Source organism: Psammomys obesus, unplaced genomic scaffold (assembly GCF_907164565.1).
Source record: "Psammomys obesus unplaced genomic scaffold, mPsaObe1.curated_primary_1811, whole genome shotgun sequence".
In the NCBI taxonomy this organism is placed as follows: Eukaryota; Metazoa; Chordata; class Mammalia; order Rodentia; family Muridae; genus Psammomys; species Psammomys obesus.
In genome coordinates, this window is record NW_026596051.1 from 35015162 (window position 1) to 35034893 (window position 19732).

The 19732-nt window shown below is 42.5% G+C and overlaps 1 protein-coding gene across 2 annotated transcripts in view; it reads left to right on the top strand.

Annotated features, from left to right (window-relative positions):
• Positions 1-11689: 11689 nt before the first annotated feature.
• The window catches only part of Zcchc4 (zinc finger CCHC-type containing 4), a 41863-nt gene continuing 33820 nt past the window's right edge, over positions 11690-19732 (top strand). For both annotated transcript variants that reach the window (XM_055624300.1, XM_055624301.1), the window contains exons 1-3: positions 11690-11813; positions 12594-12712; positions 13822-13904. In XM_055624300.1, the coding sequence (XP_055480275.1) occupies positions 11690-11813; positions 12594-12712; positions 13822-13904 (326 nt within the window). The remainder of the gene's footprint in view (positions 11814-12593; positions 12713-13821; positions 13905-19732) is intronic.

Sequence of the window (19732 nt, forward strand, 5' to 3'; positions counted from 1 at the left end):
GGTCACTGTGCTCCTGTGTCTTAAATGTTTAGAATGTTTCTAGTTACATTTATAAACAAGAAGTCACTAATGGTGATAGGGCTTGTTTTTGACTTACTGTTCAAGGGGATATAGTCCATCACTACTGTGGGGTTGGCATGGAGCAAGAAAGTGAGGCACCCAAGTGAGGCAAGAAAGGAAGCATTGCTCTAAGTAACAGAGAGTCCAAAACACGAAGCTAACAAGTGGTCTTGGCCCACCCACGCTCACCCTGTATACAGGAGCTTGGAAAACAGAACAATGGGAAACTTTACATCAGTTAAATGTGACTACAGCTTGTAACATGGTCTCAAAAGTACAATGTAATAATCTGCTAACATACCCAGAATGAGAACATCGCAGAGATGGACCAGTGAAGCAGAGCAAACAGGAATCTGGCCTTTAGGAGTGTTACCATGCTGCCCAGGTCGGTCTTGCTCACCCTTGTGCGCTCAGTGAGCCCTTCAGCCTCCCCGGTAGCTGGGTCCACAGGTGTGCATACCACCATATGTAGTTCAACCTAACGTTTCAAAACATGCCTGAGGAATATCCAAAGCAAAGAACATCACGTTAAAATCGGATCTAAAGGAAGCGAGTAAGCCACAGAGGCAAGCAAGCTCTCAATACACGAAAGCTGACAGAACTCAAAACAAAAGCCAAAAGATAAAAATAGTGTCAGAAATAAACTAGAACATGAACAGCAATAAAAACCTGTTTTGAAGTAAAATAGAACATGAACAAATAGACAACACAAAAGATCAGAGCAAAAAGCAGAGTGTTGAAATACCTAGATTATTAGCTGTGCATCTCCAGTCTGTTAGTCTTGTCAGGTGTCAGTGAGATAACCGTGGCCCCGCATGTTCCTTTGTAGAGGCTGAAAGAATCCGCTTTCTTTTCCTTTAGGCCAGTCATGTCTTAGCAGCAGTCTGTTACTGTCCATTACTGTTGTTGTGGCATTTGGACTTGAACCCAGGGCCTCATACATACTGTGCAAGTTCTTTTCCATGAGCTGTGTCTGCAGTACCCTTTTTGTTTTATTTCATTGACGGGATCTCTCTAAATTGTCCATGTTGTCATTGTCCAGGTGCGCCTCAAATGTATTATCTTTTTTGTTTTAGTCTGAGTAGCTGGGAGTGCAAGAGTGTGCCTTACAGACGGCACAGGATATTCACTTGCAAATACCCCGTGATTGCATGGGGCCTGCCTAGATATGGGTGTTCTTGTGTGTGTTCGTGTGTGTGTGCAGGTGCGCCTGTATGCACGCGGAGGCCAGAAGCTGGCACCAGATGTCTTCCTCAGTTGCTCCGTGCCTTTGTTTTTGAGGCAGAACCTCTCACTGAAACTGGAGCCAGCCAATTGGCCAAAACTAGTTGACTGGCTAACTCCCGGTGTTCTCCTGTCTCTGCCTTTGTGTGCTAGGATTGTAAGCATATACCACCATGGCCAGCGTTTCACATGCAGGCACCTTACTGAGCCACTGTCTCAGCCCCACGCCATTTTGTAGTGCTGATTGAACCCAGGTCCTTACACGTGCTAACGCACCCTTGCCACCGAGCTACAACCTTAGTTCCTTTCCTATTTAAAATTTTATTTCTCTTCCATTTTTACGGATGTGTGCTATGTGAGTCGATGTGCCCCACTTGTGTTGGAGATCCTGGGGTAGAGAGTTCGGCATTGGATCCTTTGGAACTGGAGTTACATGTTGAACTACCATGTTAGTACTGGCTATCAAATCCATGTCCTTTGGAAAAGTAACGATCAGAGAAGAAATACGACGATTTGCAAATGATTTAGTTACGCATTTAGAAAAGTCAAAAATCTACACAGACATCTCATCTATTAGGATTGAAAACTAATTTTTTAAATTAATTTTAAAAGGTTTATATAGTAGCAAAATTAGAAAAATAAAAATTTAAAAACCACTATTTGTCAATAGTATCAAAACATATGAAATCTTAGGAATAAGTCCAACTGAAGAGACAGTGGGTTTCCACACCAGACTATGAAAGAGCACTGAAAATAATGACTTAGGGGTTGGGTACAGCCCAGTGCTAGAGCTCTGCCCTCTATTCTCAAGTCTCTTCACATTCAATTCTCAGTATCACACAAAATAAGATATTCTCACATGAACAGAGGGCTTAACAACTACTTCTCAGATACATCATTTGAACACAAACTACTGTGAATCTTTGGTTAACATCGAAAAGGTAGTTCTGAAGCTCGTATGAAAATGTTATGGGTAAAATAACCGGAAAAGAATGGTGGTTGGGAGGTTCTTTACTGGGTCTCAAGCTTCAAAAGCTGTTGCTAGGCAGTGTGGTACCCATAGAAAGAGAATTCTGATTTCTCAGTAGAGAATTCAGGAAGACATCCTACCCGTGTGGCAAACTGATTTTAAAGATCCCAAGGTAATTCAGCAGAGAAAGAGCCTTTTTCAACAAAGGATACATGCAATAAACCAGATAACAAACCATTTGTGTGCGTGCGTATGACATATCAACACCCAGGTGCCCTTTACCTCATATCCAGACCTACAAGAGTATGTAAATGTATTATATGGCTAATATTCCCTTATAAGTGAATATCATAAGTATATGTCATGCATGTCATTCTGGTTCTGGGTTACCTCACTCAGGATGATCTTTTCTAGTTCCATCCACTTGTCTGCAAATTTCATGATTTCCTTGTTTTTAATAGCTGAGTACTAATTCCATTTTGTAAATGTGCCACAATTTCTGTATCCATTCTTCAGTGTAGGGACATGTAGGTTGTTTTCAGATTCTGGCTATTACAAATAAAGCTGCTATGAACATAGTTGAGCAAATGTCCTTGTATGGTGGAGCATCTTTTGTATATATCCTCAGGAGTAGTATAGCTGGGTCTTGAGGTAGTGCTATGCTACTCCCAATTTTCTGAGGAAGTGCCAGATTGATTTCAGAAGTGGTTGTACAAGTTTATACTCCCACCAGCAATGGAGGAGGGTTCCCTTTTAACTAAATCCTAGCCAGTATGTGCTGTCACTTGAGTTTTTGATCTTAGCCATTCTGATAGGTGTAAGATGGAATCTCAGAGTTGTTTTGATTTGCATTTCCCTAGTGACTAAGGACAGTGAGCATTTGTTTCTCCACCATTTGATATTCCTCTATTGAGAATTCTCTGTTTAGCTCTGTACCCCTATATAATATAGGCTAACCGTACTAAAATCCACAGACCTAAAGAGGCTAAAGAACAAGGACCCTAGGGTGGATGCTTAAATCTCATTCAGAAGGGCAAATAGAATAGACACCAGAAGCAGTTGAAGAGGGAACAGGAAGGGAGCCTAACATAGAGGTCCTCTGATCCCCAGCAGGGGATCAAAGCAGATACTGAGACTCACAGCCAAACTTTGGCCAGATCACAGAGACTTTTATGGAAGGAGTTGGGTGGGGGGATAGAAGGACTCAAGAGGGCACAAGAGCTTCACAGGGAGACCAACAACGCCAGCAAATCTGGGCCCAGGGCCCCTGAAAATAGTGATGCACCAACCAAGAAGAGATTGGTGAAGAGATTCATGAAGAGGACCTACACCCCCTGCTCAGATGTAGCCCATAGGCAGTTCCATCTCCACATGGGTCTTCTAGTAAGGGGAGCAGGGCTGTCTCTGACATGGTCTCTGATGCCTGCTTTTTGATCACTTCCCCTGGGTGGAGCAGGCCACGGAGGATGCAGGCAGTCCTGATGAGACTTGATAGGCTGGGGTCAGATGTAGTAGAAGAGGTCTCCCCCTTTCTGAGGACTAGGGGATGGTTTTAGGGGGGAAGAGGGAGGGAGGATGGGACAGAGAGGAGATGAGGGAGGGGGGCTACATAAAGTGAATAAGTTATAAAAACAAATTACAAAAAAGTATGTAAATGCCAGGCACAGAGGAACATTACTGTAATCTCAGCACTTACGAGCCAGAGGCAGGGGATCACAAATTTAGTGGCTAGCTTGTGGTGTGTGGGACTCCCTCGCCACCAACAAAAGAGAACTGAGAATTCCAGAAGCAAATAGGGGATCTTACTGACCATCTTAGGGTTTCTATTGCAGTGATAAAACACCATTAACCAAACACAACTCAGGGAGGAAAAGGCTTATTTCATCTTACAAGTGCATACCGTAGTCCATCTCTAAAAGATGTCGGGACAGGAATGCATCTATCTGTGTTCAAGATTTGGGTTATTGCCTAAAAGGACCATGTGCACAAATAGATTCCTTGGCGTATGATGACAAAAGATAGCAAGGCTATTGTAAACTTGTTCTCTTATCAGACAACGGAGAGTTAACCTGGGATTTTGAAGAAAAGGCTGCTGTGGTCGCTGGGAAGAGGTGTGTCCAGGAGTCACGCCTTCAGGAACGATGGGACATTTCAAAAGGTGTTGGTTCAGGTTCCTCAGAGGCTGGGTCTGGCCTGTGAAAAACTAGTCCGGCAGTTGCAGTGGCTACAGCTCCTGTGAGTCTTCTTGCTGGTCTTTTAGATCTGAACACTGAGAGCACATGATTTCAACAAGCAGCAGCTAATCCCTGTAGGCAAAGAGGTACTTCTTTTCCCTTTGACAACTACAGAAGTCCCACCTTAAGGCTTCAGAAGCTCCAGGCAGTAGCAGCAAAGAGCTGGCAAGTGTTCTCCTGCCTCAGGAGTGAGGGTTATGTAAACATCCAGGGAACGAGGCCTAGGAAACTGGTCTAACCAGATGTAGGTGCCTGATGCCACCAGGGCAACACTGCCTATTACCTTCCTGTGGTTTATGGAACATTGTCTACTCCTTGGAGTCATGGGGAAGTACACTGAACCACATGCTGGCTCGGGCCAGCCTGGCAACTGCATAGCTTGGTTACTAAACAGTTTAGCGTCCGGCCACCCTTGCTCCCGCCCAAGAAGATGGGAGCGCATCACTGGCCCAGATCTCTAGCTAAAATTCCATTATCTTCACGGGACAGGTTCTGCTTCACTTGTCTGTGCAGCAGGTATTATAACCTCCTTGTCAAATCTCAAAAGCCTGCAGTACAGGCTGAGTTGTCTGCATTGATGCAGAAATTTGGTGAAAGCCCTGGAGGACTGCCAAGGAGAAGGCCTCTTGACTCTGAGCAGAGAAGCTAAAAAGACTACAGGGGAAACTGTGCTCAGTGGGTCCAGGGAGTTTGGGCCTGCACTGTAGATACGAGTATGTGGGTCGTAACAAAGGTATATAACAGGATGCGAACAAACTACTTACCTATTCCAGATGTTACCTGGTGTAGCGCTATGTTTTCCAGGCTAGACAGGACACCATCTCTTCTTGTAGATCCCTTCTTCCCTGCTCTGTGCCTGGTTGGCTGAACATTATGGCAGTATTGAAAGCTCTGGTACTTCTCAGTTTCCATTGCTTTCTGCCAATAGCAGGCACAGCAGAAAAAAAAAAAAAAGTGAGGGCTAAATAGAGGGTTGGGCTCTTTACTCTCCAGCCTCAGTAGGCCACTTCGGAGAGCATGCACATTTTAACAGTACTCATTCAGGTGCCTGTATGTCCCCATTATAAATTCGCTTTTTACCCATGGCTTCTGCCCTGAGGACTTGACGTGATTTCCTGAGCCCTGTTGAAGGACTCATGTAGGATTGCCCTTGCCATAAATTTTTCTCTTTGGTTTTGTTATAGGAAGCCCACAAGAGAAGATCATTCAGACACAATTTTATAGTCAATTGAAAAGTCTTTATTCCAGCTAGATGGGACTTTACTCAGATATTCAGGACCCAAGTATAGCACTGAGAGTTTAGATAAGGGGTTTTTAAAAGGCAAAAACCTCTTCCTGTTAGCTCATTTAGCAGTTGTGAGGGCGGGTGTGTGTGTGTGCAAACAACCAGTTTAATAGAAGCCAAGATAAGTTAACTGGGGCGGCTTGACCTCAGATTCTAGAATAGAGTTGGGCCAATTTTCCCAGGGGCTTTCCATTAAGGAAATCAAATTCTAGTCAAGCCTCAAATGGCCTCAGCAAGAATGCAAGATGGAGGAATCTGTACTGTCTTCTCCTGTCACTGTTTTCAGAAACTATTGTCTCTCGTTGGCTCTGTGTGGTGGCTTATTTGTGTTTTAAGTTTAAATTACCATGTTTCAGAGATCTTATTAAATGCCTCCAACTTGTAAGCATCACTTGCCAAAGAACTGATGACTTCCTGGAGTGCAGGGGGCTGTTTACATGCGATAACAATCCATATGTTTTCATCTGCAGACAAGCATGGCTGCACCAATTGCACAGAATGTGTGAGTGACCACACCTAGGAAGTGTATCAAGGTGTGTGTCTGGGATTGGATAAAGGTGGGAGGTAATAGCATTGTGGGGTTTATATTTATATGTCCCTGTCTAATGTAATTTGGAGCCATACTCTGGGAATCCTGGGTATAGACCTGGCAGTATTCATGATCCTGCCCAGTATTTAATAAAGCTTGCTTCAAATTTGGCTGTTGGTATAATGTTCTTTTGAAATATATGCACCTTACCCTTGTTCATTCAAATGCTGATTTCTCTCCCCCCTGACCCCCCACTCTCTGGTTTCAATCTGGATATTGCATTGTGATGCTTATTCTAAGCATCCTGTCTCAACTGTGTTGTAAACAGGCCAAAATAAAACAACTAGCCACAGTGTTGTGCAAAGGGTGGAGCCAGAGGACAAGAAAGAGGGGAGGAGCCAGAAGGCAGGAAATGAATGGGAGGAGAAGGGGCTAGAGGAGAGCTTGGAGAGGGAGCTGGAGGAGAGATCTTGACACAGCATGGAGAGATGGACTGGACCTAATATATCACTAAAAGCAAGTATAATGTGGGAAATCTAAATGTTAGGAAACTATGAGGGCTTGGAGGTTTAGGAGGGAGTAACTATTGCCCAGCATTGTGTTCTAGGTTAACTAAATAAATTCCAGTCTCTTTGTGGTGATTTGGTTATACAGCTGTTTAGGACTAACAGCAGATTACCAGAAGATATACTAATAGTAAATATTAATAGATTCTTAAAACATCTGGCTGAAAAAAATGTGGTAGTGGTCTTATTCCTGTCTGGTGGGGTAAATATCTGTAGAACAGAAAGGGTACAGCACTCACTGTCACCAGTCCCAAGATCAATCAGGCTCCTTGGTGGTTTAGCTTACTACAAAATTTAGAAAACAGCCCTTTGATGAAACATCCCTCAATACCTCACTTGATTGTCTTCTGGTTCTAGCTGGGATCTTGCGTGTCACACAGGTGATGTCATCTGATTCTTACTTTTCTCAGAAGATCGATGTGCTATTTTCCCCATATGCACCCAGAAAAGCTCAGGGCAGTTAGAATAATTGCCTGAAATTTAATTTATATGTGAGAGAGCAGGATATAGATTGAAGTTCCTCTGACTCAGCCCCACTGTTTTCTGCTGCCTAACTTCACACTGGATTGGCTCTGAGGTTCCTAATCCTGGGGAACCTCTTCATAAAACACTGCTTCCCAAATCTCCTTGACTCCTTTGAAATGGAATCCATAGTTGTGGGTGGAATGGTAAATTTGAAACAACACATTTCTTTTTTCTCCTTTCTCTTCCTCCTTGTAAGCAAGGTCTCAGCCTGGGATGGCTTTGAATTCAATGTGTAGCAGAGGATGACCTTGAACTCTCGATTCTCCTGCCTCTTCCTCCCAACTGCTTGGATTATAGGCTTATACTGCCTAGCATTCGAGGTAAGCTTTCTACCAGCTGATCTGCCTCTAAACACCTAATTTCAAATATAAATAAATAAACAAATGAAAAGACAACTACTTTTAATAAAAGCTCAAGATTCACTATTATCCTCATTCTGGGGGTGTCTGGGCTCAGACACTTTGAAACAGAGTCTCGTTAGTTTCTGCTAATATCAACCATGAATTCCTCAGGGGCTGTCTGAGCTGAGAGGGCTTACTTAACTTAGAACAAAGCATTAACTGTGTGCATGTTATGCTAGTGATAAAAACCATGCTTTACTGATTCAATTTTACAATACCGAGTACGGTGTATCTCTATAATATACAATACAAAAGTATTATCTGTCCCTCCTGTCCCCTGTCATTTCCGTGACTCAAGATAGAGGACTCCAAGCTTGACCTACCTTTGTCTCCCTGTGGCCTTGGTCACTATAGTCTCATGTTGCCCTCCAATGTCCTCTCCTAAGGGTGCTGTCTTAGGTTCTTTTCTATTTGTGTAACAAAGCACAATGACCAAGACAACTTATAAAAGAAAGCATCTGAGGCTCACAGCTCCAGAGGGTAGTAGGATCCATGAGTGTCATGGCAGGGATCATGGCAGCAGGCAAGCAGGTATTGTGTGAGGCGGGACTACAGAGTTACACCTGATCCGCAAGCCTGAGAGAGACACTGGGAATGAGATGGTTTGTTTTTTTTGTTGTTGTTGTTGTTTTTTGTTTTTTTGAAACAGGGTACCTCTACCTGGAACTCACTGTCTCTTGAACTCACCATGAAGACCAGGCTGGCCTCAAACTCAGATCGATCCGCCCGCCTCTGCCTCCTGAGTGCTCTGAGTAAAGGTGCACACCACTATGCCCAGCTTTGGCACGGGGTTCTCAAACCACAAAGCCCATCCCCAGTCACACATCTCCAAGGCCACACCTCCTACTCCATCCTGAACAGTTCCACTGGCTGAGGACCAAGCATGCAAATATATGGGTCTGTGGGAGCCATTGTCAGATACCCTTCGAATCATTGGGTTTAGGGTCACTCTAATCTGCCACTGTATTGTTGGCTTGATGAACAACCTGATGTTTCTGAAAAGACTGACAGGAAGGTAATGTGAGTTCCAGGTGGACAGGAATCTTGAAGAGCACCTGCAGCCCACCATTTTCACAGCTCTCCTTTGTAGATTTCTTTATCTCAAAATTTCCATCTTACATGTATGTCTACAGCAAACAGTCACTCATACGTGAGTCCTGTGTCCTCCCACCCTTCTTGCCAGGAAGAAGGCAGGAAGAAGGGACTGGGCTACTCTTCCAGATTTGATGAAAGGTCTCTTGGAAACTTCCGTTTCTGCAGTTTTTTTATTATTATTATTATTTATTTTTATTTATTTTGCTCTGTGGGAGCCAGGGTCTCCTGCACACCAGGCAATCACTCTGCCGCTGAACCATATCCTCTCGTTCAGGGTTGTTCTAGCTTTCTACAGACCCACTCTATGGGACTTTTGCCTAGCACATCATACATGCTAATGTGAAGGCCAGATGTGATGGCACATGCCTGTAATCTCAGTGCTTTGGAAATGAAGCAAGAAGATGGCCACAAGGACAGCAGTGAAATCCAAGCAGGCCAGTGATACACAGGGAGGTCTTGTCTCTAAAAACAAAAACAACAAAAAACAAACGAACAAAACTGCTCAGTGAGTCTCAATAGCTCTCAAGGGGGTGTCAGTTCCAGAGTGTATAGTTCTGCAGCATTCCACTATTTTTCAGAGATCCAAGAAGTCTCCCATAGTTCCTGTGGGTCCCATGCCTTTCCAGCCTAGTCACCATGGTTGGGGATTGTCAGGGCTGGGGAAGGAAAGCAGAGAGAAGACATCTAGGCGATTCCTGACCAGCTCAGCAGGGCATCTGATACTGAAATAGTAAAGCAAAGGCTGTTGAGACCACATTCTATCAGGAACCTGGAAGATTTGGGGGAAGGTGACAGGCAGAGCTACCTGAGGCAGAGGATGCAGGGCAAGGTTTGGGTCTTGACAAGGATGCCACCGCAGTGGCTATACCTCCACCATGCTGACTGCAGTGCTGTTGGTTGAGTGACAAGACCAAACTTCTTCAGCAGGCTTTAGGAGACTACGAGGAGATAGCGGCAATGGTTAGACACCCTCTACAAAATGATTTGGCTTCATTCATATTCTTTGAAGCAGATTTGGGGATTAGAGTTCTCGAAGGACAATGGGATAGACTTCCTGGTGCTTGTAGAAGTTCACTGCTTTGTCCAGAGTCTCTGTGAGGAGAGTTTCTGAATTCACTGGGTCTTAGACTTAGGATCAAGCTCTGAGTGATGGGACATGTGGCCAGAGTCCATCCCAGTGCTCAAGTCTATTTTCAGTTTCCATCAGAATTCTCCCAAGACTTTCAGGATTTTCCAGTATGAACTAAAGACACTTTTATTATTAATAAAAGCACTCATAACTTACTGATGATTATTGTAACCCTCTCAGCAAATAGTCTACTAACCATAGCTAACACCTCATAACAACATTCCAGTCACTGAGGGGATATGTACTCAACAGTGTTCCCAGGAAATTAGGACCTTTAGGATGGTGTAGCCTTCCTAGTTGTGTTGAATCTGCTCTAATGTTTATGTGACAAAAATCCCCTAGTGCCACAGTTTCTAGAGTCCATGCCCATTGTGAACGGGTGAGCAACTGGGTACCTGAATGTAAGGCATGGTTTGTTTGTTTTTTTCATCACTCACTAAAGTCTTCCTTCAGAAAAGAGAAAATTGCACTACTTTTAAAGTCTGCTTTATTGTCATAATTATGCAATGCTCCTCATGTACTTTATTCATATCAACGTGTGTGTGTGTGTGTGTGTGTGTGTGTGCACTTGGCAATTTAACTGACAATCAGATGTGTGTACATATGAGCCTTGATTACTACTACCACCCTGCTTAGCAGACTGATTTCCCCCCCTCTGTTTCTTTCTTTCAAAATTATTGTAGCCATTTCTTTGCCTTTCCCTATAAAATCCAGAATTATACTTTGTGTATCTGGTAGAGGTTTTGCTAAAATTGCACTAAATCTGTCTGCACGGAACCTGGGAGGAGCTGGCATCTTTACTGTGTCTCATTTCCCACATAATGAACAGGCTGTACTTCCACATTTGGTTAGATATGTCTTGATTTTTTTCAGCCAACATTTTCTAGTTTTCCGCTCATGAGACCTGTGCACGTTCGACTTATACATGCTTCTTTTATTTGGGAATTCTAAGTAGTATTCTAAATTTAATGTTTAGATGGCCATTGATAGTGTACAGAAATATGACCGATTATTTTGTATATTACTCTCATATCCTTCAACTTTGCCAAACCCAAGTTAAACTAGAAGTTATAAAAACTGCACATTCTTTGGTATTTTCTACATAGACAGTTGTCACTAGCAAATGAGGACAGTCTTTTACTGATGTACGAATAACAATGGGAATTTAATAATCATGTATAACAGTAAATGTTAGATGAGTTCCAAATCACAGCATTTGGGAGGTAGAGGCAGAAGATCCGGAGTTCAAGGTCATACTCTGCATCTGGGAAGTTGGAGGCCAGCTTGGGGTTCGAGAGACCCTGTCAAAACAAAACAAAACAAAACAAAACAAAACAAAACAAGGGTCTAGACAATACTGTAGCTATGTAAAACCCAGTGGAGCTGCTGAGCGGTTAGCTAGTTCAGCAATCGTTTTAGCTCTTTGTTGCTCTTTTGGATCTATAATCGAATCAGATCTTTGTTCTCAAGATTCATCTCTTCTCCTGGCTATAGCTGAGCTCTTGGCAAAGGGCTAACAGCCTCATCCCAGGGTCTCTGCTCAGTCTCACTCTGGTCCAATGGCGTGGCTCCTCCAGGACACTTGCGGCGCTGTGGCTTCCGCGCGCCACGGCGACGCTCTTTCTCTGCCTCCTTGGTTGGGACTGAGGCTTTCGGGACCTTGGCGGAAAGATGGCGGCGCCCATGGACTGTCTTGAGTCAATAGAGGATGAAGGCTGCGCGGGGCGCAGGGCGTCCGGGGTGGAGGTGGCGCTTCCCTCGGACCCCGCGGCTCCCGCCCCGCTGTGCCCACATGGTGGGTCGGCCCAGCCTAGTAGGGTGGCGCCGATGGCGAGGCTTGGGCTTGGTGTTCTATGGGCTTTTAGGACCTGTCTCTAGAAGAGAAGGCTTTTCTCTGCCCCTCTTCCTCACCTTGTGTGATGCTTGAACGCCATCCGTTTTCAGAAAGTGCTTTTCGCTGTAGTTAAGAAACCCTTAGAGAAGTCCTGACTGTTACAGCTTTGGCTCTAGAGCTGTTAACGTCTCTACTTTCGGGTAGGGAGTAAGCAGAACGGAGAATGCACGGGACTGAAGGATACCTGTTAACAAGTTCTTACGAGAATTGAATTTGTTGATTTGCTGGGGTTTGTGTTTTTATTTGTTTTTAAGTTAAAATGAGCAAAAGAAAATCCTGGAGGTCTAATTAAAATTTCGTCTTGGAGAAAGACGTATTGTGCAACTGTACAGTCCAGATTTTTACTGAAAGACACCCCCGCTGGTAATAGCAAACTTTGCAGTTGCAATTCTCTGGATTTTTCCCTTTGGTTTATCCAAGTCTGTTCCTTTAAGCTTATTTGTATTATGGACCCAAGCTGGTGACTTTTATAACAGACAGCAAACATATTTCTTTCTGGAGAGAGCAGTTTTTAAAATCATTTATAATATTCTAATGCATCAGTGTTGCAAGTGAAGAAAGTAAAGTCTATCAAAGAGAATAGTGCATTGAATTATAAATTATGCAAAAGGCCCAAACAAGTTTTACTTAAGGCAGAGAAAGAAATGACCACCTATTTTTTTCTTCCGATTCTGGAACTAGGGCCCACTCTTCTCTTTGTAAAAGTGAGCCAAGGGAAGGAAGAAACTCGGAAGTTTTATGCCTGCTCAGCCTGTAGAGATAGAAAAGACTGTAATTTTTTTCAATGGGAAGATGAAAAGGTACAGTAACATTTTGGCTGGTTCTATTGAGAATGAAGCAATAAACATGCAATTTAAACATTATATAAATGTTATTTGTTTTAATACATTGGTATTTTTAAATGTTTTCTTTTTTCCAGACAGGGTTGCTCTCTGTAGCCTTGGCTGTCCTAGACTTACTTTGTAGACCAGGCTGCCCTCGAACTCCCAGAGATCCAGCTGCCTTTACTTCTCCAAGTGTTGGGATTACAGGTGCCCACCATGCCTGGGTGTTTTTTGTTTTTTGTTTTTTTTGTTGTTGTTGTTTGTTTTTCAAGATAGGGTTTCTCTGTATAGCCTTGGCTGTCCTAGAACTCGATCTGAAAACCAGGCTAGCCTCAAACAGATATGTCTGCCTCTGCCTCAAAGTGCTGGGGTTAAAGGCGTTCCTCACTGCCGCCCAGTTTTAAGATGTATTTTTAATTGTGTGTATGTACTAGTGCCTGTGGATGTCAGAAGAGGTCTTGAGACTGTGAGACTCTTGATGTGGGTGTTCCAAATAGAGTTGAGTTTTAGGGTGGTATATGATCTCAGCTGCTGAGCCATCTCTTCAGCCCTAAGATAAATATCTTAAGGGGGATGGAAATCCCATGCTTTGAATTTTTTTTTTTTTTTTTTTAATTTGGGGGATTGGAGTCAATACTGAACTCTGACCTTCGATATAGACTTGTTACTGTTCAAAAGAAAATTAGTTCCCTGTAAGTTGTGATGTGTTTGTATTGCGTAGTCAATTTATGTGTTTTAACTTCAATTTTATTGATTGATTGATTGATTGATTGATTGGTTCTTTTTGATTTATTTTGGTTAGTTTTCAGTTTCTTACTGTGTCTCTGGCTGTGTCACTATGCAGACCAGGTTGGCCTAGAACTCACAGAGATCTACCTGTCCCTGCCTCCCAATTGCTGGTATAAAAGGCATGCTCCATTATCCCTGGCAACTTCTACTTTTCTAACAAGAATATCACAAAAATAACAATCATTTATTTCTCAAGAGTTCTGGAGACTGGGAAGCTCCAGATTCGGGTGGTGTTAGTGGTGTGTTCTGCCCTCCTGATGATAAGTAAAGAAATGAATATTTGTTCTGTCTTTCAGTTGTCAGAAGCGAGACTTGCGGCCCGAGAGGCTCATAACCAAAGATGCCAGCCTCCTCTATCTCGAACACAATGCATAGAAAGGTACTTGTGTGATGTCTTCTTTTTCTTTATTATTTTGGCAGTAATTTGCTTTTTTCTTCTTCTGTGTTTTTAAGTTTACTTTCATTTATTTATCTTTAATACAAGGCTTTCCATTTTAATTATTTATAAGTATACAATTCACTGGCTTTGATTACTTCACAGTGTGTGCAACCATTACTGCTATTTCCTAAAAATTTTTATCTCATCAAACAAATTCTTTCACCATGTAGTAAGTCCTCATTCCACTTCCCCCCAAACCTTGGTGACCTCTTATCTACTCTTTGTTGCTATGAATTTGATTATTCTGGGTACATATGAGTGGAAAAATATATTATTTATTCTTGATACTGGTGATTTTTACATTGAGCATGTTTCCAAAGCACATGTATCAGTATTACAACATCCGACAAAGCTTTCTTTCTTTTTTGACTGCTGTTTCATTGTGTATATGAAACAGGTTGTAAACATCCGTCCATCTTTGATGGGCATTGGGTTTTCTTTAACTATTGTGAATAATGCTACACTGACACCTCTTTAAACATGCGTTTTCATTTCTAGACTCAAGGGCTTTGCATGGTCATGTGATGACTGGTTTAGTTTAGTTTTGTTTTTGAGGAGCTGCCAAACTTTTATATAGTGGATGAAAACATTATAATATCCCTGTCAGCAATAGATAGAGGTTCTCTATGTTCTTTTAAACGTTTATTTTTTTATCATTTATTTTTTTATCTTGGTTTTTTGAGACAAGGTTTCTCTGTGTAACCTTGGCTGTCCAACACTCGCTGTGTAGACCAGGCTGGCCTCTAACTTGTAGTGATCTGCCTGCCTCTGCCTCTGCCTCCCCAAGTGCTGGGACTGCAGACATGCGCCACCATGCCTGGCTATTTTTTGTTTTGTTTTGAGACAGGGTTTCTCTATGTAGCCTTGGCTGTCCTAGAACTCACTGTAGACCAGTTTGGCCTCGAACTCAGAGATCCCCCTGTCTCTGCTGGGATTAAAGGCATGTACTACCACTGCCCGGCTGACATTTACTTTTGTGTGGGGCTAGAGATCTTGTGTATTCGAGGCAAGTGATATATCTCTGAGCTACATCTTAGCCATATAATTATGATTTTTAACGTGTGTGTGTGTGTGTTCTGTGAGCGTGCGTGTGCATCACGGCATGCAGGTTGAAGTCACAGGACATCTTCAGACAGTGCTTCTCACCGTGTTTGACATGGAGACTGGCTTGCTCACTGCTGCGAGGACCAGGCTGGTCTGTCTGAGGGCTTCCAGGGATTCTCCTTTCCACACTTCTTATTTTCCCACGGGCACAGCGAGTACATGTGAGCGTGGCACCTGTGCAGCCGGTAGGCGACGTCACCGGGCGTGACGGCAAATGCTGCTCCTTTTTACTTTATTTTATTCTTTAATAACGCCATCCTAGTGGTCGGAAAGTGGTGCGTTGTGCTTTTGATTTTTATTTCCCTGATTAGTACTGATTTTGGTCATTATTTCATGTATGTAATGGCATTTGTGGTTTCTTTGGAGAAATTATCTATTCAAGTACTTTTGTGCGCTCTTTCTCTCTCTGTGTGTGAGTGTTTGTGTGTGTGTGTGTGTGTGTGTGTGTGTGTGTGTGAGAGAGAGAGAGAGAGAGAGAGAAAGATTTATTGAGGGAGAGAAGAGCAGAGTGGGCTCATTCCTTGGCCTCTAGTATGTTGCTCTATTCCTGATTTGTCCTGGCATTGATGTGTGTCCACTTGCTCTTCTTAATGAACTTGAGTGCCTCTTGCCCTTGAGTCCTTGAGGAGCCCCATAGCTGTATTGAAAAATCATGTTTAGCCCTGGGCTTAAAAACAGAATAGAGAGATTGATTTATTTTTACTTTGTGAGTGTTTTGTCTTCATGTGTGTCTGTGTACCATATTTATGCCTGGTGCCTGTGATGGCCAGAAAAGGGCATTGGATTCCCTGGAACTAGAATTAGAGATGATGGTAAGCCACCATGTTCATGATGGGTACTGGACTGAGATCCACTGGAAAAGTTGTATCTGCTCTTAATATATAAGCCATCTTTCCAGCCCCCCCCCCCCTTTATTTTAAGATAGGATTTCACTATATAGCTCTGGCTCTATTTGATCTCACAATCCTTGTGCTTCTGTCTTTCAAGTGCAGGATTATAGGTGAAATCTTTTTAAAGTTGTAAACATCTTAAAAAACCAGCATTATTAAAATGTTATTGGCTGCACTGGAATTCATAGACCTAGTTCCATAGGAAACCTGTGGCAAGAGTTCTTTCCTGCCCTGACTCTTAGGCATGGTGCTCCATGTGCTTGATGAAGCTGTCCAGGAAGCCCCATATGATTGACAGCTTGCTGATGACAGACAGGTTTTCATTTATGGTGCTTCCTTTTGCTAGCTGGGCTTTAGCATTCAGCACTGTGAGGCCTTTTTCTGGCCAAGTGAAAAGGAGGCCTGGGGCTGTTTAAAATATCTTGCCTGAGGCTGAGTGTGGTTGGGAACACTTTTAATGTCAGCACTGGGAGTCCAGGTCGGTGGTACTCTGTGAGTTTTAGGCCATCCTGGTCTATATAGAAAGTTCCAGGCCAGCCAGGGCTAAGTAGAGCAGGATCCTGCCTCAAAGAAAACAAACCCAAACTAAAATAAACGAATAAATAAATAAAATATCTTGCCTGAAGCTTCTTTAAAGCTTATGATAGAGGATGCTTTTCTAAATGTAGCTTGATTGCCGCTTCACTTCATTACTTAACCAGAGAGGGCCATTTCCTGCAGAGGAATTCAGTCAACAGTGAGAAATGTTGTGAAGGGCATGAGTATGCATGAGCACGCCTGTGAGGCTGGCTCTGTACAGTCCTGCCAAGGTGGCCAGCTTAGGTGGGAAATGGAGGCTTGGAGCAGTCAAGTCACTTAAAGTTCATCCTGTCAGAATGACTGAACTGTGACTCATGCTTTCTGCCTCTATGATTCAAAGTATCATTTTAGATATGAAAGCAGATAGTAATTAGTGATCTATAATGATTTACCGTATGTATGCAGGCGATAAAGCTATATTAAGTATGATCAGCATAACTGTAGGAAACAGTATTGATGGTTTGGGAAATGGAAATACATGCTCTGTGCTTTCTGCCCTGCAATCCCTCTGTTTGCAGTCATGTACAATTTGGTGCTGACTTTTTTTTTTTTTTCTGCTAAGAGGGCACAGTGAATCTACTGAACTGGACCACCCATGGGAAGAAAGAAAGGTGGGGATCAAACTACCAAGGCTATCTATGAGGATAGGGGAAGAGAGAAGAACAAAATGGTGGAAAAGCAAGAGGATTTTATGACAGTCAGCAGAGAGGGGGTCTTTGGACTGATTGACCAGGACTGGACAGGCCTTTAAAGGCTCAAGGTAGCTGACCTTTGGGGGCAGATTAAGAGGGTGGTTTGAGGGAGGCTCCTAGTTAAACAGAAACCCACATTTAGCCCTGTTTACCAAAGTTCTGTTTAGGACATTGTCACCAGCACAACCATTTTGGGGGGCCATGTTGGAACTGACACTAAAGTTTACTTGTTTTATGGAGTTGTAGTCATAGTATGTACTTAGTTTTGCACTCTGCCTCTTTCTTCATTCTTCCCTGATGAGTGTGCTTTATGTCACATAAGGATATTGGTGATATGATTAGACACTAAGAATATCTAGGTCATTCTTTTCTCTGTGTATTAAACCTCTAATCTGGAAGTGGAGTTCTGTTCTCATCCCCATACTGCCAGTGTGGGGGAGTTATTTTTTATACATGCCTCATATATTCAAGGCAAGCACCCACCACTTAAATATGTTTCCAGACTTGATAAAGAATATTTATTTATTTAGGTTTTTCAAGACAGGGTTTCTCTGTGTAATAGCCCTGGCTGTCCTGGAACTTGCTTTGTAGCCAGGCTGTACTTCAACTCACAGAGATTCACCTACCTCTTCCTCCCAAGTGCTGGGATTAAAGAGTATGCCAGCACACCTGATAAAGAATTCTTTTAAATCAATTTTTAGGTGTATTTTCTTTTATGTGTGTATTTTTCCTGAAAATCTGTATAGTCATCGTGTCCCTAATGCCCAGCGGGGGTCAGAAGAAGGTATTAGATCCCTTGGAACTGGAATTATGGATGGTTGTGAGCTGTCATTTGAATAATGGGAGCTGAACCCTGGTTCTCTAACAGCAATAAGTGTCCTTAACCTTGAGCCATCTCTCTAGCCCCTGTTAAATAGTTTTTAAATGCATAATTAATAAATAAAACTGGCTAACATATGGAGTATTGAATTTCCAAAAAGCTATTTTGGGGGTAGGGGTGGAAGAGTAACTTCATCTGTCTCATGCTGATTTCATGAGAGTATGTTTTGATAAAATTACAGTCAACATCAATAAACCATGTATGACCCATAACTTTGGGTTTTATTGCCAGAAGCATCTATCCTTTCTATCATTTGTTCATACAGGTTTTTGTTGAGAGTTCGAAGAGAGCATAAATCCTAGCATTGGGGCTGATGTGTATGAGTGTGCTTAAAAAAACATAGATACTTTGAAAACACTGCTAGGTAGAGTCTTTCAAATGCGCTCAGTAGACGCCTGTCATACGTTCAATGCACATCCCATCTGTCTTTCTAAATGAGGATTGATTATCTTACCCCGTGTCCGCTTTCTTGATTATCTTCTTTAGGTGTGTAGATTTCATTATGTTTATCACATCTTAGAGGTCTATATAAGTGAGTATATACCGCGTTTGTCTTTCTCCTTCTGGGATATTTCACTCAGGATGAGCAGTCCTGTTAGGCCACAGAGGAGAGCTTTGCAGCCAGTCCTGAAGATACCTGATAAAACAGGATCAGATGAATGGGGAGGAGGTCCCCCCTATTAGTGGACTTGGCAAGGAGCACGGTGGAGATGAGGGAGGGAGGGAGGGACTGGGAGGGAATGAGGGATCGGGACACGGCTGGGATACAGAGTTAATAAAATGTAACTGATAAGAAAAAAATAAAATTCAAAAAAAAATTAAAAAAAACATAGATACAAGATAAACAGACATAGATACAATATAAAGAATGTGTTGAGCTTATAGCTGAATTCATTGATAAGACTTTGGTGCTCAGGAAATGGAGAACATTGCTGCTGACTTGTGCTTTAGCTGATCCGTACACTGTTAAGGTGTGTAATCTAACAGGCTTTGGAAGATGCATAGAGGTTGATGTGATTTCACTGCATTGCTTTCTAGTCGATATTCCTACATTTTGTTATGTGCTGTGTGGAGTAAAAGTTTTCGGTAGGTCATTCTTCTAAAGTTTACCTTAAGATAAAGCCTGTTAAGGTCTTGGCATTCTTAAAGTCAAAGCTCAGTGGATTACTGTTCCCCTAATTGCCTTTATGTTGAGACTAGAAATTCATTCTTGTATGTGAATGAACCTAATGACTATATCTTCTTGAGATTGTAGTTGTTTTCTAATTTGGGTAATTTAATTATGTCAACTCATCTATACATTATCTTGTTAAAGAACTATATTGCAAGTACAAACTGTTTTTAAACTCGATACCTAGTACAGAAAGCAAACATGGGCTCATTGTAAGTAGGATGAGCCTTCTACTGTTTTGTTTTTGTTTTTGTTTTAAGAGAAGGTCTAAGTATGTAGCCCAGGCTAACCTTGAACTTGTAGTCTCAGCCTCTGAAGAGCTGGGCTTATAGCATGAACCGTGATTCCCAGCTGGCTCGTATTGTTCTGAAGTTGTTAGAAAAGAATGGCAGTAAGATTAATAGATCTTTGTTACTCAGTTTTTGTTATGAGTCTGGGAATGTTGCACAGAT